General features: G+C 43.1%; 1 protein-coding gene across 10 annotated transcripts in view; it reads left to right on the forward strand.

Moving 5' to 3' along the window:
* LOC110840658 (serine/threonine-protein phosphatase 4 regulatory subunit 1) overlaps positions 1–16,442 on the forward strand; it is a 120,400-nt gene that overhangs the window by 94,003 nt on the left and 9,955 nt on the right. For 9 of the 10 annotated variants that reach the window (XM_022085849.2, XM_022085852.2, XM_022085857.2 and 6 more), the window contains 3 exons: positions 868–974; positions 15,093–15,235; positions 15,792–15,938. In XM_022085849.2, the coding sequence (XP_021941541.1) occupies positions 868–974; positions 15,093–15,235; positions 15,792–15,938 (397 nt within the window). Of the gene's footprint in view, positions 1–867; positions 975–12,739; positions 12,876–15,092; positions 15,236–15,791; positions 15,939–16,442 lie in introns of those variants that run through there. The other variant, XM_022085858.2, reaches the window with a different exon arrangement.

Below are 16,442 nucleotides of genomic sequence, written 5' to 3' on the forward strand. Positions count from 1 at the left end.
GTCCCGGGAGGTCATTGTGATTTTTCTAGAGGGCACACACACGCACTCCGAACGATATTAGAACCGCGAAATGTTAGTAGGACCGTTATAATCTAATATTTTATCACGCAACAGATGGACGAGTTAACGAGGCGTTAAATTTCTCAAAGATCGTCTTTGGATGATGCGTAGGCCTACACGTTTATTGTTGTGGTTCCTGATTCCTTGAATTAATCGCCCACTTCAGAAAGAAATGTGAAAAATTGAGTGTTGGGTACGTTTACAACTCGTATTATTACAAAAAATGCAATGCAGATTAGGTAGTAAGTGTTTTGTCATTTTACGCGCCATATTATACACCCTGCAGATAGAAGAGGAAGGCCAGAGTGGCTTTATTTACCATCACGCGCCACGTGTCCCATTACAGTTTAAACTGTTCTCTTGTTTTGACTTTTTTCGTATTTTAATTCGTGTACGTCCGTCCCCTCCTCAGGAAGCATTTATACGCCTCAATGATGTGAGTCCAGTGACCTTTCACCTTTGTGCCATTGCGTAGGCTAATAGTTCACCGGATGATGACTTCGTTTCTGCTAGTTTATCTTAATTATTTCCGTTTCTGGTGGTCGATAACTTTTTGTGGGAAAATCCTATTGCTGGATATTGTTTTTTTTTGTTTAATATGGGCTACTTGATATACGACGTTTCGGGAATTGTCTTATTTCGATCGCGTTCCGAGCTCTGCTTATCTTATAGGAACAATATCAGACTGTCGTAAAATACCTGTGTTGATCGAGGAAACTTATGCTGTTCAGAAGTTAATTTCCCGATGTGGATTCGAAAACTGTGATTCCCGTAAGTAAAGAATTCTTCCGCTTTGTGTGATTGCAGGCAGATGGTGGGGCGCCTGGTGCTGGAGACTTTGCCTGCCGTGGTTGACGACCCTCACGACGTGGCGGGTGTCATGGCTGTCGTCAACAAGCTTGCCAGCGACCCTGGTGAGTAGAAGTGCTACCATAGCCTTGGTCTCTAAGGCAACCAGTGTCTGTTTCCGGTCTGTTACTGTGAGGTAAAGAAAGGAACGAAGTTACCGGCTGTGGTCAGCTTGACCGTCGTGACCCCCCTTTCGGGTTGTCTTGCGTAAATACCAAGGCGGTTTCGCCTTGCCCTCCGTGGCCAGCCTTTATCCACCAGACTGGAAGAGAAAGGACGCGGATAAACATCCATGCCTTCGGTGGGACTCGAACCCACGGTCACAGCAACGAGAACGATGCCTCAGACCGCGTGGCCTGTAAGAAGCCTCAATGAAACCCTTGGAGTCGTAAAATGTAGAAGATGCAAAGCTTTTCCTCTCCAGACGCTACCGGAGTTGAGATTCCAGGTCCCCGCATCGACAGACATCTTCACAGCTTTTGTTCTTTTAGAAATATACCATGACAGTACATTTTCCGGCCAGCAGACTTTGCTCTTCGGTGTAGCTTCTAGTTTTGTGTTGGGATAGAACATGTGCTCACCGCCTATTCTGAGAGCCTTAGGTGTTGGTGTGGGGCAAAGCTCCCCTACCATAAGCCCTTTGTTGTTACTTGCGACCTTTGGGGGGGAGGGGGGGCCACGGGTTCCTAAGCAGCCGCCCTTGAAGAATGTTGTTGCATTCTCTTCAAGCGGGTTATTGTCATCGCGCAGAAAAGACCAACTTCGGAAGTTCGAGCGGAAGATTTTGGTGTTGGCGCAACACGGGACGAATGTTTCAGAAGTACGTTGTCATATAAGGAACTATTAAGAAACACTTGGAGAGTTGTAAATTGTCGACTCTGATGAAGCGACTGGTAGGACCATTGCGTTAACACGGCACCTGGAAGAAGGTATTGTAGCAGGTTACGAGAAGACGGAGGGAGTAATGAAAATGATGCGAATAGCAGTGACATTTTGCAGAATTCTTGGTTCTACAGTATGTCGTTTAACAAAGCTATCTACCTAACTAGATGGCTTACCGAACCCGAAGGTTCATCACCGAATTAACCAAAGCCCTCCTGGGCCAACAAAATCCAGTCGCCTTCAACTCCTATCTCCCATAGATCCCGCCTGACATTGTCCTCCCATCTACGTCTAGGTCTCTCCAGCGGTCTCTTCCCTTCAGGCTTCCCAAATAGTGGACCCAACCAACCAGATGGCTTACCGAACCCGAAGGTTCATCACCGAATTAACCAAAGCCCTGTCCTGGGCCAACAAATTCCAGTCTCCTTCAGCTCCTATCTCCCATAGATCCCGCCTGAGAATATCCTCCCATCTACGTCTAGGTCTCCCCAGAGGTCTCTTCCCCTCAGGCCTTAACAAAGCTACCTTCATTACATTAATGTTTCATGTGGTGATCTGTCTATTGGCGTCGTGTGGACTTTAGGTACGTTTAATATTTTCGTAGAAATATCTCGTCCCGATCGCAGAAACCCATTACAATAGGCGTTCCGGCATTTGTATTTGCAATGCGTAGCTTTTAAGGTACTTGCTTAGAAGTGGGCCTGCTTCTAAGTTATGGTGTGCAATGCTAGACGGAGATTATTCCTAGGGGTCTGGGGTTTGTAACATTTCAGATGTGACAGCGACCTTCTTGTTATAATGGAGGCGAAATTCGAAAATGTTTTGAACGCGGGTTTGTAGGACTCGTCGCGTTGAAAGGGTTTTCTTCTCGGCTGTTCGGGTTGTGCTACCAGCTCTTTGGTGTTATTTACGGTCGAGTCGTGTAGCGTCACGCACGTGTCCATTGCAACATTCCGGCACACGTGGTGTGGCACGTGGCACAGCTCGACTTACCAGGAACTGAACCCACGCCCCGTCCCCCCGCGTGTCTATATATAACTTGTCGTGCCCCATTCATTCGCCGAGGTGCAGCAGACTGGCTCTCTCTCTTTATATGTGTTTCATCCTACCTATCCGTCTTCTTACGAAAGGTTTACGTTTCTTGGGAGTCTTTCGTTTAGCGAAAATATAATTGCCAAATAACCCTTTAAATCCCGGTGGTTAGTGTTTGTCCCTGCTGCCTCAACAGTCAGTAACTGGTTTCATGTTATTTTCGTCGCAAAACAGATATTAATTCCTTAAACAGCGTTGGACATTTGATATTTGTAATGACGTGGTGTTTTCTTTGAGGTACGGATTGATTTAAGCAAAAAAACGCGATAATCTGAGTTTAAGATCTAAAATCTTTTATGGACAGAATCACAGGAAGATTTTTGTCTAATATATAATTAGTGTTTATCCTATCTACTTGTTTGCTAAGCCTTTGGCTTGGAGCAGCGAAACGTCGCGTATCTACCATTTGTACTTTGTATGTATAAAATATAAATAAGTATCTTTTAAGTTTAAATGTTCTCGCATAGTTAATAGATTTTGGATCAAACTCAAGGAAATGTAATATTTTAATTAATGAACATATTTAAAGTATATTACACGATAATAAAAGACGGATAATTATAAACGTGAAATAGAAAATTTTTCGGTTTGAGGTAGATTCATATGAAATTGTCGCGGCCAATCAATGCCATAAAGCATCTACATCCCCCCCTCAACCCCTCACGATGTGTTAAATGGAGGTTGGTGAGCCCCCATGACTTGGACAATATTTTAGTGTGCCGCGAGTGTAGAAAGGTTGAACTACGCTGTCTCGTGGGAAAAGGACAAAGAATCGGAGTAGTGCAGGGTTGAAACTTGCAGCTGTAGGGGGTGAAGACTGCAGATGGTACAACCCTCTGGGGGTCGCAGACAGCTGCGGCGAGAGATGGTCGCTGCTTCTCCCGGAACTTCGCAAGGTAGCAAACCAGGGCAGCCAGACACTCTCTTCAGGAGTGGGGCAGGATGTTGAAACTTCCGATGATGACAGCTCGCGAGGGTAATGCTACGGCGATGGCTGACGAAACGATGAAATGTGTGTATGAGGAGTGATTTTCGCCCGTCAGATGGTTGCAGATTCAAATAGCTACTGTTCCCGTTGACTGAAAGATTTGTTGGTTTTCTCTTGGTACGTTTGTTTTAAAATAGCGACAGCTTCCTTCCTTATCCATTCCAGTTCATGAGTCTCATTCTGTGGGTGACAAAACCCCTCGGTCGCGTTGTCGGCCATGGGTTTTTTTTAAAGGTTTTTCCGATCTCTTGACAAGTTACGCCTCATGCCTTCTAGGGTACCCCCTTCGATGCCTTTCCCAATTCACCAGTCACATCATTTACGTGTACTTTTGCCCCATAGGGTCTAATCCCCGCCGTTGAAACAGCTTCGTCCCAAATATTAAAGAATCGAGAAGAACTGAAGTAGTGCTGCCATCTCTTTGTGTACCGCTAGAGACTTTTGATAATTGTGCTGTTCGTTGTTGTAGTACGTCTCACGACCGCTGCGTGTCGTCCACTAACGGGCGCTCTCGAATTTGGGAGTAGGCTATCGTTTTATCACGTTTTTTGTGTGTTATTTAAACTTTGTCGTACGCAAGGGGTCACCTTTTGGACAATGCCCTGGGTTCATATTCTTGAATTTGATACTGGCTTTTGAATGTTAGTGTACTCCAAAGGCATTGTGGGTACTGATCACTAGAACACTGGGGTGGTCCAGAAATAGGCTTCTCCTTCTTGTTTTACGCGGTCGGTCACTTCCTGTCCCTTGGTATAGGGTGCCCTGTAATTCACGTATATACTTGGTTGACTGATGACCTCTGTTCTGATGTCTGTGGCCTTACCGATTTATTAGTGACCTGTTTTCTGGTTTCTGCCGTCCCTTAGCAGCATCCAGAAACGGAATCCTGAAGCAGGAACCAACGAAAGATGCCGTGAAGGTTCAGTAAATTCTTTATATACCTTGAAGTAATTCGTAGAACGGGGAGGGGTTTACCGGATTACGAACGCCGTTAATTTCTTGAACGTTGCTACAAAGCGTACTGTGAAAATCATAGCCGTAGAAATCGAGATACGCGGAAAAGAAAGAACTTTATCGTACAACATCCTGCTCTAATGCGGGAAGAAATTAAGTATATACCAGACATTTTCGACACGTGCGTTCCTCCCGGGTGACCATGAACGAAACCCATCGTGGGTCTTGATTTGACGGCGAACCTTCCGCAATGCTCGCGACATCGTTAAGAAATCGCGTTTTCTGGTATCAGAGCGACACAGTTTTATATACGAGGTGCGATCGGAAAGTTTCTAGACTGCGCCTATAAAAACCCGTACACTTATCTCAGGTATTAAATTCATCCATCACCCTCGAAGTAGTTCCCCTGGGAGTGAACACAACGATCCCAGCGCCGCTGCCAAGCCTGGAAGCATCCCTGGAAATCTTTCTTTGTCAGCCTGTCAAGCACCATCTGCGATTCTGCCTGAATCTCTTCTATCGTCTCAAATCTTCTTCCCTTTAGCTGAATTTTCATCTTTGGGAAGAGGAAGAAGTCACACGGCGAATAAGGAGGGTGCGGGATGACGGCCATGGTGTTTGAGGTCAAAAACTGCCGAACTTTGAGGGCGGTGTGCGCTGGCGCGTTGTCATGATGCGTCGCATGTGGAGTTCTTCCTTTAGAATCAGCTGACAGGTCCCATAGCCTATCCCAACAATGTCGCACAAGTCGTTGATGGTACGACGTCGATCTTCGTGAATGGCCTGCCGAATCTTCGTAACATTTTCGGGCGTTGTGCTCGAAGATGGTCGTCCAGAACGCTCGTCATCATCGACAGAGGTTCGGCCATTTTTAAAACGTGAATGCCACACAAAAGTTTGTGCACGACCCATTGCGGACTCCCCAAATGCTTGCTTTAGCATTTCATAGGTTTCCGTAGCCGTTTTGGCGAGTCTTTGGCAAAATTTGATGCACACGCCATTCCGAAATCGCAGGAGGGTCGGTGTAATGCACTACCAAAACGCCCGTAACTAAGAAACAAATGCTAATTCGATGATGCCGGCTGGCACACTGATTCACTATGAATGTAGGCCGCACCCCCTAAAGGCAGAAGCTCGTACTACATCCGGTTCGCCCGCTATTGACACAGTCTTGAAACTTTCCGATCGCACCTCGTAAATATTACACGGGCTCGACAAAACACAACTAAAGTCAATCGAGAGTCTGCTAGATCTTTGGCTGTGGACGGCCGTTTGACCTCACGCTTTGGGGTGGGTCATACGCCGAGAACAGAGTTTATGAAGCCTATGTCTCGTGCCTTTCAGTTCACTGTCAGTTACAGGACTTTGTTGGATCAGGCCTCGTAGAATGTCCAAAACAGTGGGTTAAATGTATTTGTAATGTAGTTCAATTTAAATTCCACGTGTCAGATTGTGTTGTTGACATCGCACTAAAAATATTCTGCACGGTCGTCATGCTATTTTAAGTTTTCTTAGGAAAATTAAATCTAGGGTCTTGGCCTTTATAAAAGTTGCGTGCCGTCTATGAATCCTGTATCCCGATATTAATCTCTTGAGATCCTCCAGAGCATGGAATTAGTGTTTTCTCGCGTGTAAACGTCGTATTGTTTCCTTGATGACGATTAGACGGAAGTATTCAGTGACGTCGCTTTCTGTCTTGTTAAAACCTGATACATAGGTGTTGTTTATAATTGTTTAATTTTAACCGTCTAATCACAATAAAATATTTTATTAAATATTAAAATATTATTATTACAATTAACATTTAATTTTAAATATTAAATGTTAATTGTAATAATAATATTTTAATATTTAATAAAATATTTTATTGTGATTAGACGGTTAAAATATTTTAAATATTTTAAATATTAAATGTTAATTGTAATAATAATATTTTAATATTTAATAAAATATTTTATTGTGATTAGACGGTTAAAATTAAACAATTATAATCATCACAATATGACGCAACATTATCATCTCCTGATACATAGGCTTCACGCACGAGTCCTTTTTCCAGGGTTCGTCATTTTTCCCGTGACGGACAAGTATTAAGTTTAAAAATTACGGTAGATAAAGTGTAGTTAGCGGAAAATCCAAATGGGGGTTGTTATATCACGAATAGATTTGTAATTTGTGTTCTCGTATCGAGACGTCTCCAAAAAATTTTGGTTTGAGCTCACTGCTTCTCACAAAAATGTCATTCGTAAGGATTAGAAAATTCTGCTTTTGGTGTGTACCCGAGCCTCGTATTTAATGTGATATTTGTTCTGTGGACTTGGAATTCCTAGGCGTCGGACGGATACTGAGTTTATAGTTGGAAATCACAGCGTACTTTCGCAATCACCACTGACTAATGATTATGAATATTTTCAAATCATCGCGGATACCTTCAAACTCTTTCAGAGGGCTCCAAGGCGCCCACTTATATATAAATAACACCCCTAAGTAGACCCAGTTGATAATGAATTTTTACGCAATTTGAATGAGAACGCAGATAAATTCGCCCGGAGACTCAACTTTCGTATTATTTATGTATAATAATGTAGATAAGACTATTTACAGTCACGCTGTTAACTCGTTTTTGTTATAGTAGAGTTGTTTTACAAGTGAAATTTCCGAAAATACTAATCCAGATGACCTCGCTGTCCATTTATCCACGGAAAGAGACGGTAAACTTATTTACACGGGGGAAAATGGGTGATCCCTCGACTGGAAGCTCTCAAAAGTCGGTGCAGAACATGGGAACCCGCAGGATTCTGCAATTATTGATTTATCACCAAGCGAAAATAAAACCTTTGGATGTCGAATGGACCTGGTTTGCAGTTTGCCGCATTTACAGGGTAATCTTTGCGTCACGGATCTTAAGTGAATGGCGTATAGTCGTTGACGGTGTCCGGCTACTTTTACAGAAGATTCTTGTGCCTACTACTTCTAGTAGGCCTGTACGTGGCATTGATTCAAAATGGCGGTCCTCGGCAGCCAAATAACGGGGTTTACAATTTCTACCAGGGTGTTAATTTCTCTCTCTCTCTCTCTCTCTCTCTCTCTCTCTACGTCTGCGCTAAACTGAGAAATGGATTTCGATGCAAATGTGTTTTTTTTTTGGAACCACGCTGTAAGTTGACGAGCTAATTTAATTTTCGTATAAGTTTAAAGGCTGCTTTGCGTGAAGTCAGAAGATCAACTTGTCCCCCCCCCCCCCAGAAATTGCTCATTAACATGATTAAACTTAATCGTGCGTTGTTTATTTTAATCCGACTGTAATATTAATCTATATGCCCAGACGCCCAAGTCTTTCGCAGTCTGTGGCAAAACCCCCCCCCCCCCCTGCCATCACAGATACACACCCTCGCAACACTGTAGGACTTGTTTCCGGTACACATGTTGTTAAGACGCCATTACCTTCCTGTCTGCAGCGGAAAACAGGAAGCCCCGTCCCTTCTCCCTTCCCAGACAACAGAAATATCACATACCTTAGACCCAATGCCGGCGGAAGGCGACATCTTCGTGACGGATTGACAAACGAGTCCCCTTCATACCTACTAGCAGCTACGTTCGGAAATATCTGTACTGAATCGCATTATATTATGCTTCCTTAACCTTTAAAGCCGAAGTGGTAACAATATGTACCACCTGTTCTAACAGTGGATCACTGTAAGCAGTGTCCATTCCCCCAAAAAAGCATTAACGAGTTGATATTTGTTTTACCAGTTGCTTAAACAGCTGACTTATCGCCCGGATGATGGAGGCAGCAAGGACCTCTGAGACGTCGGTAAACTTCTATACCATATTGTACGCCGTGGAAACCTTAAATCCTGCTCGGTTGATGTTTGTAATGGTGATAGCGTTTTCTTTGCGGTACGGACTGAATTTTTTAAATTTATAGGGTTAAATTAAATAATTTACTTAACCATGAAACTGTTGAGATAGTATAGCTGCGTCATATTGTGATATTAATTAAAATAATTATTATATTTGTTTACCGTCAAATCACAATAAAATAGTATATTAATATTTATATTATAATATTTTATTGTGATTTGACGGTAAACAAATATAATAATTATTTTATGAAACTGTTGTTTACTTACAAGTTTTGTGTGTCATAATTTATATTAACTTTCCGCCTAATTGATATTCAAGATAATTGAAAGCCTGTAACCTGGTCTGTGATGTTAGGATATCATCGTTAAGCGTTTTTGGAGTTGATATTTTATATTAGATGCAGATGATTGGTGGAGTATACTCTTGCAGATAATCTTCTGATGTCATCGGCAAAAAGGGTTGTGTTGTCAATATAATAGTTTCGATGGGGTTTCTGTATTGCTGTTCTGTTACGACGTGGTCTAAATGTAATTTAGTGGCACTGGTCACCGTTTTCGTAATCCTCGTTTCATCAAAATCCTCCAGGCTTAATGTTCTTACGACGTGTGGAGTTGGTTGATCCAGTCGTCCAAGGTCCTTCTTGTCCCAGTGGTTTTTATCGAGTTATTGGCGTGAGAGATCTCAAAAGTATTACGTCTTCGAGTTTGTTCGCTGTATATGAACTTTGGCCTCTGTTGTCGAGGTTTTGTGAATCATTCGGATAGGAGGCCTTATGAAACCTCGACTAAAAGTCGTCATAGAAAAGAAATTTAGTCGAGAGCGATGGCTTTTAATTTCATTTACTTCAGTGTTCATGAAGACAGAATCTTTGGTGTCAACTCTGTAGAGAATTTTCTAAATCGTTAATGCGACCTGTGATGGAGTTTTTGTCGTAAGATAATCGAACCATCTGCCTCGTGGCAATAGAGAAAAATGTTTGTTTGCAGAAAAGTAAAGTAGGACTTAGTAAATCTTCTCTCTCCTTTTGAAGACGAGGTCCGCGTGATTAATATTTAGAAATTCAGTTATTGTATCAAAGAAAACACTGGGGGTCTTTATTATAAAGATGAATTGGTTGTTTGTCCTAATCTCGCGAAACACGCCAATGAACTTTTATATTTTTTTTTTTTCAAAATGAATTTATAAATTATTAAATCAGGTGGTACATGTAATTAGGGTTAAGATCTACAGCTTTCGTAAGACACGTTTTTCTACGTGTTGTGCATATAAGGGCGTTGTTACGTGTTTTGACTTAGCGGCGTTGGATTATTTCGTAGCAAGTGAGCGGCGAAGAACACAGTTCGATCTGTGTTGTCTAAATGGATTACGTTGGCACTTCTGTGGCAAGCATGTGAGGTTCGCCGTGGAAACGAAAGCGAAATCCCATCAGGAAGAAACGCGAGGGGTCAAGGAACGCGTTTCTTGTGCACTTCGCCCCCCTCTCGTTCCTGACCTGGCAACGCGATATCGGTAATCGATAGGGAGCCTGCGAGCTGGATGGCGGGGTGGGGTCTCTCTCTCTGTATGTAACAGCCCCATCTCTCGGCTGGAGGCCACTCTCTGCGTTTCAACGATGATCGTGTTGCTGTAGTCCCGTCCGTCTCTGGCTCCACGACGACCTCCCGACACGAAATACGACAGAAAGACTTTTATCCTTCGACTCGTAATCTCGCGGGCAACGCTTCGTAATCGTTTCCGTGGTTTTCCTCCGTACAGTGCCTTACGTGGTTCGACGAGGTCAGTGATATACTGACGTATCAGCAGAATCGTTACGTATTTTTGCCCAGCTTCGGAGTTCGCCTCTTCTAATCACGTGTCCGTGTCTATTTTTATAGTTTTTTTATTCTTACATTTAATTGTTTTGGTTCTATATGAGATCAGTCGCTAGGATTACAAGAATTTGCTTAGTCTAGTGGTAATTTGAGAACATTGTAATGAAACTTTTTCTTGACAGAAATTGGCTGACTTTTCACACGTTCGATGAGTCGTCTCCCTGATGATGGAGGCATTACTCATATCTGAAACGTAGGTCAGTTCCTTCCAGAAGGCAGTAATCTTCGCTTTGAAATTTGTCGGGTCAGTGTAAATCTGTAAGTTGGAAGGGGTCTTTGGAAGTCTTCTACGTTCAGAGACCCACAAGTGTTTTGACGTCCGGTAGACATTAATTATTTTAATCGGCGGGCATTTTGTTTTGTAATGTCTCGCCTTACAGGGAAATTTTCACTCCACCAGTTCACATTTACCTTTCGCAGGATCTTAGTAGAGGACTGCGTGCTGTGTTCCGATGTTCCTATCCTGTGCGTATTTTAAACTGCGTTTCTAAACAAGAAATATTTTGTTTTCTAGCAAAAAAAGATTGCTTTCTAGACATGTCGTCGTCATGAACTGTGCAATGCGCACTTGAGATTCTTGCGAGCTTAAATCCTACATTGAGACAGCCACCGGAAAATGTAATATTTCACCGTCCAGAAAAATTGATCCACAACAACTGGTTCCCTTACTTTATTAAATTGCATTGAAGAAAGGGTGGGAAGAGAAGATAATTCAATAGTCCACACCACGAAGACGGATAATCCATCACTACAACATACTTCGCAAGCAAGCGACTGTCTCTGTAACAGGTGTTAGAGTAAAAATGTGAAAGGCGTGTTTTTAAATTTTTATATAATAATTTGAGAACACGCTGTATATCTTCGTAATTTGTATTTCACCACGGTAAACCTAAAGAGAATGAGATTAAACTTTGGGGCTGTGGGTATTAAAATTTTGATGGCCGAACATTACGTAAATAATATTTAAATGCTTGGTCTGAATCGCAAAGAATCAATGCTGTTTAAAAGGAGAATGTAGTCTCTGTTTAATCCGAGAATCTTACGAAATCTGAAGACACACAAAATGGTTGGTTGTTTAAGCGCGGGGTTGGTAGGCTTTAAGGGTGAATTAATTCATACGAGTGGGGATTAAGGTCTAGTGAAGGCTGTCGTGAACACGGTATTGAACTGTCTCGTTTTATGTTCTCACGGCTATCAGAAGCGTCGATTATGATCTGGGTTGGGATGCCGTGTAATTGAGTACTGCTGTTTCGTAGGAAATGTTTTTACTAGGCTTTTTTTCCTGTCATCGGTACATTCTTGTCTGTGCCAGACGTCACCGAGACAAGTACGAAGCAAAATTTCGAAAACACTTATAAAAATTTTGTGTGTTGGTAACAGTAGGTGAAAAGTGCGCTCTAAGTTGGTTTTAGATGAATGACTGTCATTAAAATGTTTGGGCCAAAGTAAATTAGGTTTTTTTTCTTTAAAAAGTTGGCAATTAGTGAGATATTTAATGATTGTCCCATCTTTTGTGAAAAGCATTGGGTGTATTATAAATATTTGTAGGAAACAATAAAGCTGTACATAATTTTGTTGAAAGTCTTTCCTTAAGCCGCCGTATGAAGAACACTTGAAGGGGAGTACAATATTAAAATGCATGTTGGAAAAGTCGTGACGATTTGAAGTAGCCAAAGGTGTCCACTGTCTCATACGATTGTGTTTTCTGAGTTAAATAAATCTGTCGATGGATGGCTGTCTTCTGGTATGTTGCCTGGGGCAGAAATTTACCGAGGGGTGCTTTTTACCTACATAATCAGGGTGACAAGCCAAAAAAAAGCCATGTTTATACTTACCTCAATTTATCTGCTTTCGGTATTAGCGAAGTCTAATTTCGTGGTTATGTCATCTCCCAGGCGGTATAGGTTATGTATGGGAGGCGAAGTGCATCTTGGGAAAAATAACTGACAATCGTACCAATGGCGGGCGGGAGCTCTCTGGTGTGGTTCTAGTAACTTACGATCACCGCAGAGTTGGCGCCGTACTACGTACGGGTGTTGAGTCGCTCGCTGGGATGCTGGGAGTATTGATCCGAGCAGCTGCTCAATGAACACGCCCCACCCATTTCCCGCTCGTTCGGTCGCGTCCCCCCCCCCTCCTGCCCTACGTGCCTTCTGTCGTACGTTCACTACACTTCACGGACCATCCCTAGTGTACGCGCGTATGTGCCACATGCAGGTCACCATTCAGTGGGATTTACGGAAATAAAGCTTCTTGTACCTATTGGTTTGTAGGAAGACTTTTCTGAGGGGTTAAAGTGGACGGAGCATGAGGTTGGTTGCTTGTTATTTAGTGTCGAGGCCTGTAGTATATGATTTGAGCGTTGCCTCCAAACACACACACGTCCCCATGGCTTAATGCAAGAATATTTGTATATTTGCGTGATTTTTGGGAAAGACAAAATGTCTGTAGATTAGTTCCAGAAAATACGATGTTTTTCTTTTTTCACGGGAAGAACTGCGATTGCCCCCACAGAATTAAAGATTTTTAAGTTTTCTGTTATGTGTCCAGTGTCGTCTCTTGTTTGTCAGTCCTGACACTACAAATATCTAAAAACAAGGGTTCTTAGCTCACAGGCTGCACATTGTAGCTAAAAATTAAAAAGAATGAGGTTATGTCTTACTGATCGACTTTTGTTTGTCTTGGGGTTTCAATAAAGGTGTCGTTTCATAACCTTGTGGCCCATGAGTTGTTCAAGGTCAAATGTGATGAATATCTGGAAAAAAAGATTAAAAAACTGTTCTTACTGTGTTATATTTTCAACCGGATTACCAGCTATTATGTCTGGGGAAACTTTTCGTAATTTTTCGTGTGCATGAGTCCAGAGAAGGAGATCGCAGGCCAGCTTGATGCCTAAGTGGCCAGCAGAGGGAAGGGTTTGTTGCAGGAGGAAACTAAAATTCTACATCCATGTTGTGGCGAGGATGTTCGAAGTTCCAATGTAGTTGTTACCTGCAAAATTCAAAGGCGGTTTTGAAAATATTGTTTCTTGCAAAGGGCGAATGTTTCCCACATGGATTTTTACCAACAATCATAAACCTTCGTAGATGGATCTGAGGTTGTCACAGCCCTGAGTCAGAAGATGGCTGTCTTCTGGGTTGTTGTGCTGTGTAGTGTGGTCGATCGCCCTGATGGCGGAGGCAGTATGACCTCTGAAACGTTGGTTAACATCGACCAGACTACACAGCGCAACAAACCAGAAGACGGATATCTTCATCGCCCTGATGACGGAGGCAGTATGACCTCTGAAACGTTGGTTAACATCAACCAGACTACACAGCGCAACAAACCAGAAGACGGATATCTTCATCGCCCTGATGACGGAGGCAGTATGACCTCTGAAACGTTGGTAAACATCGACCAGACTACACAGCGCAACAACCCAGAAGACAGAAATCTTCTGACTCACCGCCCTGATGACGGAGGCAGTATGACCTCCGAAACGTTGGTAAACATCGCCCGGACTACACAGCGCAACAACCCAGAAGACAGAAATCTTCATACTCATCGCCCTGATGACGGAGGCAGTATGACCTCCGAAACGTTGGTAAACATCGACCGGACTACACAGCGCAACAACCCAGAAGACAGAAATCTTCATAATCATCGCCCTGATGACGGAGGCAGTATGACCTCTGAAACGTTGGTTAACATCAACCAGACTACACAGCGCAACAACCCAGAAGACAGAAATCTTCTGACTCACCGCCCTGATGACGGAGGCAGTATGACCTCTGAAACGTTGGTTAACATCGACCAGACTACACAGCGCAACAACCCAGAAGACAGAAATCTTCATACTCATCGCCCTGATGACGGAGGCAGTATGACCTCCGAAACGTTGGTAAACATCGACCATACTACACAGCGCAACAACCCAGAAGACAGAAATCTTCATACTCATCGCCCTGTTGATGGAGGCAGTATGACCTCCGAAACGTTGGTTAACATCAACCAGACTACACAGCGCAACAACCCAGAAGACAGAAATCTTCATACTCATCGCCCTGATGACGGAGGCAGTATGGCCTCTGAAACGTTGGTAAACATCGACCAGACTACACAGCGCAACAACCCAGAAGACAGAAATCTTCAGACTCATCGCCCTGATGACGGAGGCAGTATGACCTCCGAAACGTTGGTAAACATCGACCAGACTACACAGCGCAACAACCCAGAAGACAGAAATCTTCATACTCATCGCCCTGATGACGGAGGCAGTATGGCCTCTGAAACGTTGGTAAACATCAACCAGACTACACAGCGCAACAACCCAGAAGACAGAAATCTTCTGACTCAGGGCTGTGAAAACGTCAGATCTTATATAAAAGAATCAACTGAATGCTGACTATTTTGAGCGATGCAGAAACATACTAAAGTGGAAGGCAATGAATTCTGAAAAGAAGGGTGGCGTACATTTAACCCAATCCCCTATTTTGCCATGCACGTACTATGACAATAATTTTGATCAAGCGATTATGACATTGCAGATGCACCGGTGCGGGCCGAGCTCATGGCGCAGTTGCCGCACATCGCCATGCTGTGCCACGAGGATAAGGACAGGCTTCAGTCTGTCGTGTTGGACCACCTGTTGCCTCTGGTCGTCAAGTGCCTAGCCGACAACGATAATCTGGTAAGAAGGATTTTGTTTTAGGGCGAAACATGTTTTGCTCTGTTTATATCTGGATTTGCTAATATGCACGTCTGACTTTTTCCCTGAAGTTGGATGCACTGTGCTTTTGCAGAATGTTCGTATAAGGCAAAAGACCTCGTGGCACAACGCAGGTACTTTGCTGAGCCATATGTGTTTTAAAAAGTAGGATACATTTTTGCTGTCATTTTACTTTGTGCCTCAGATATGAAAAGAATAATTATTCATTGATGGTTAAAAAAACTGTGTATAACTGAACGACTGCATCGAGCACGGCCCTTGAAAAGTTATTAGTACGCGTAGCTGGTCAACAGATTCTCCTGGTAGTTGTAAATGACGAAAACCCGGAAGAAAGTTGTCTTCTCTCTCGCTTCTCGTGTCTGGGTTAATATCAGACTGTTCATAGTAATTATAAATAATTTCAAATTGGTTTTATTTATTTTTTATAATCAGTATTTTAGCCAGATATTACTGTGTGGTTAAGACGCACGTTGGATGTTGACGTGCGAAATGCAGATATGACGCTGGTTGTTGGTAGGTTCGCAAGATGTCGCAAGCCGCGCTTTTGGTGCTCATGGAACAGGGCCTGGTGGAACAGAGTGCGGTGGAGCAGAAGGTGTGCCCCATGATCCTCATGTTGACCGAGATGGATCACCTCGTGGATTTCCACCCTGGGGCTGTTGCGGTAAGAGCATTGTGTTATAATGGCTCGATTTGCGTTCACACAGCGTGCGAAGCAAACACGCTCCTTGTGTTTAAAGGAACGTCACTTACGCGGCTTTGTACGTCTCGCCGGACTTCACGTCTGGTTATAGATTTCGGTCTGTTACCGCAAAGTGACACTGTTGCAGAAATTATTGTTCTTGGATTTAATTATGTATTTAAATTGTGATGATGACTTATCAGCGGCAGGGATTACATTCGGGGGGTGGCAATGTGGTTGACAAGACCAAGGCATTTTGAGAAATTTGGGAGTTCTGGTAACTGCAGCCATTCTTAACATGTACAAAAGCGCATGTTGCCCTTCCGTGCACTAAGCATTAAAGCGGAAAACTGCCTGACACTTGCACAGATTAAAAGTTGCAGGTATATAAAGTCAGATACTGAAGATTTCTGTCTTCTGAGTTGTCGCGCCGTGTAGTCCGGTCGATGTTAACCAACGTTTCAGAGGTCATACTGCCTCCGTCAT

This window comes from Zootermopsis nevadensis, unplaced genomic scaffold (genome assembly GCF_977971745.1).
Source record: "Zootermopsis nevadensis isolate Lab colony 2312 unplaced genomic scaffold, Znev_1.0 Znev_ptg000050l, whole genome shotgun sequence".
Classification (NCBI taxonomy): Eukaryota; Metazoa; Arthropoda; class Insecta; order Blattodea; family Termopsidae; genus Zootermopsis; species Zootermopsis nevadensis.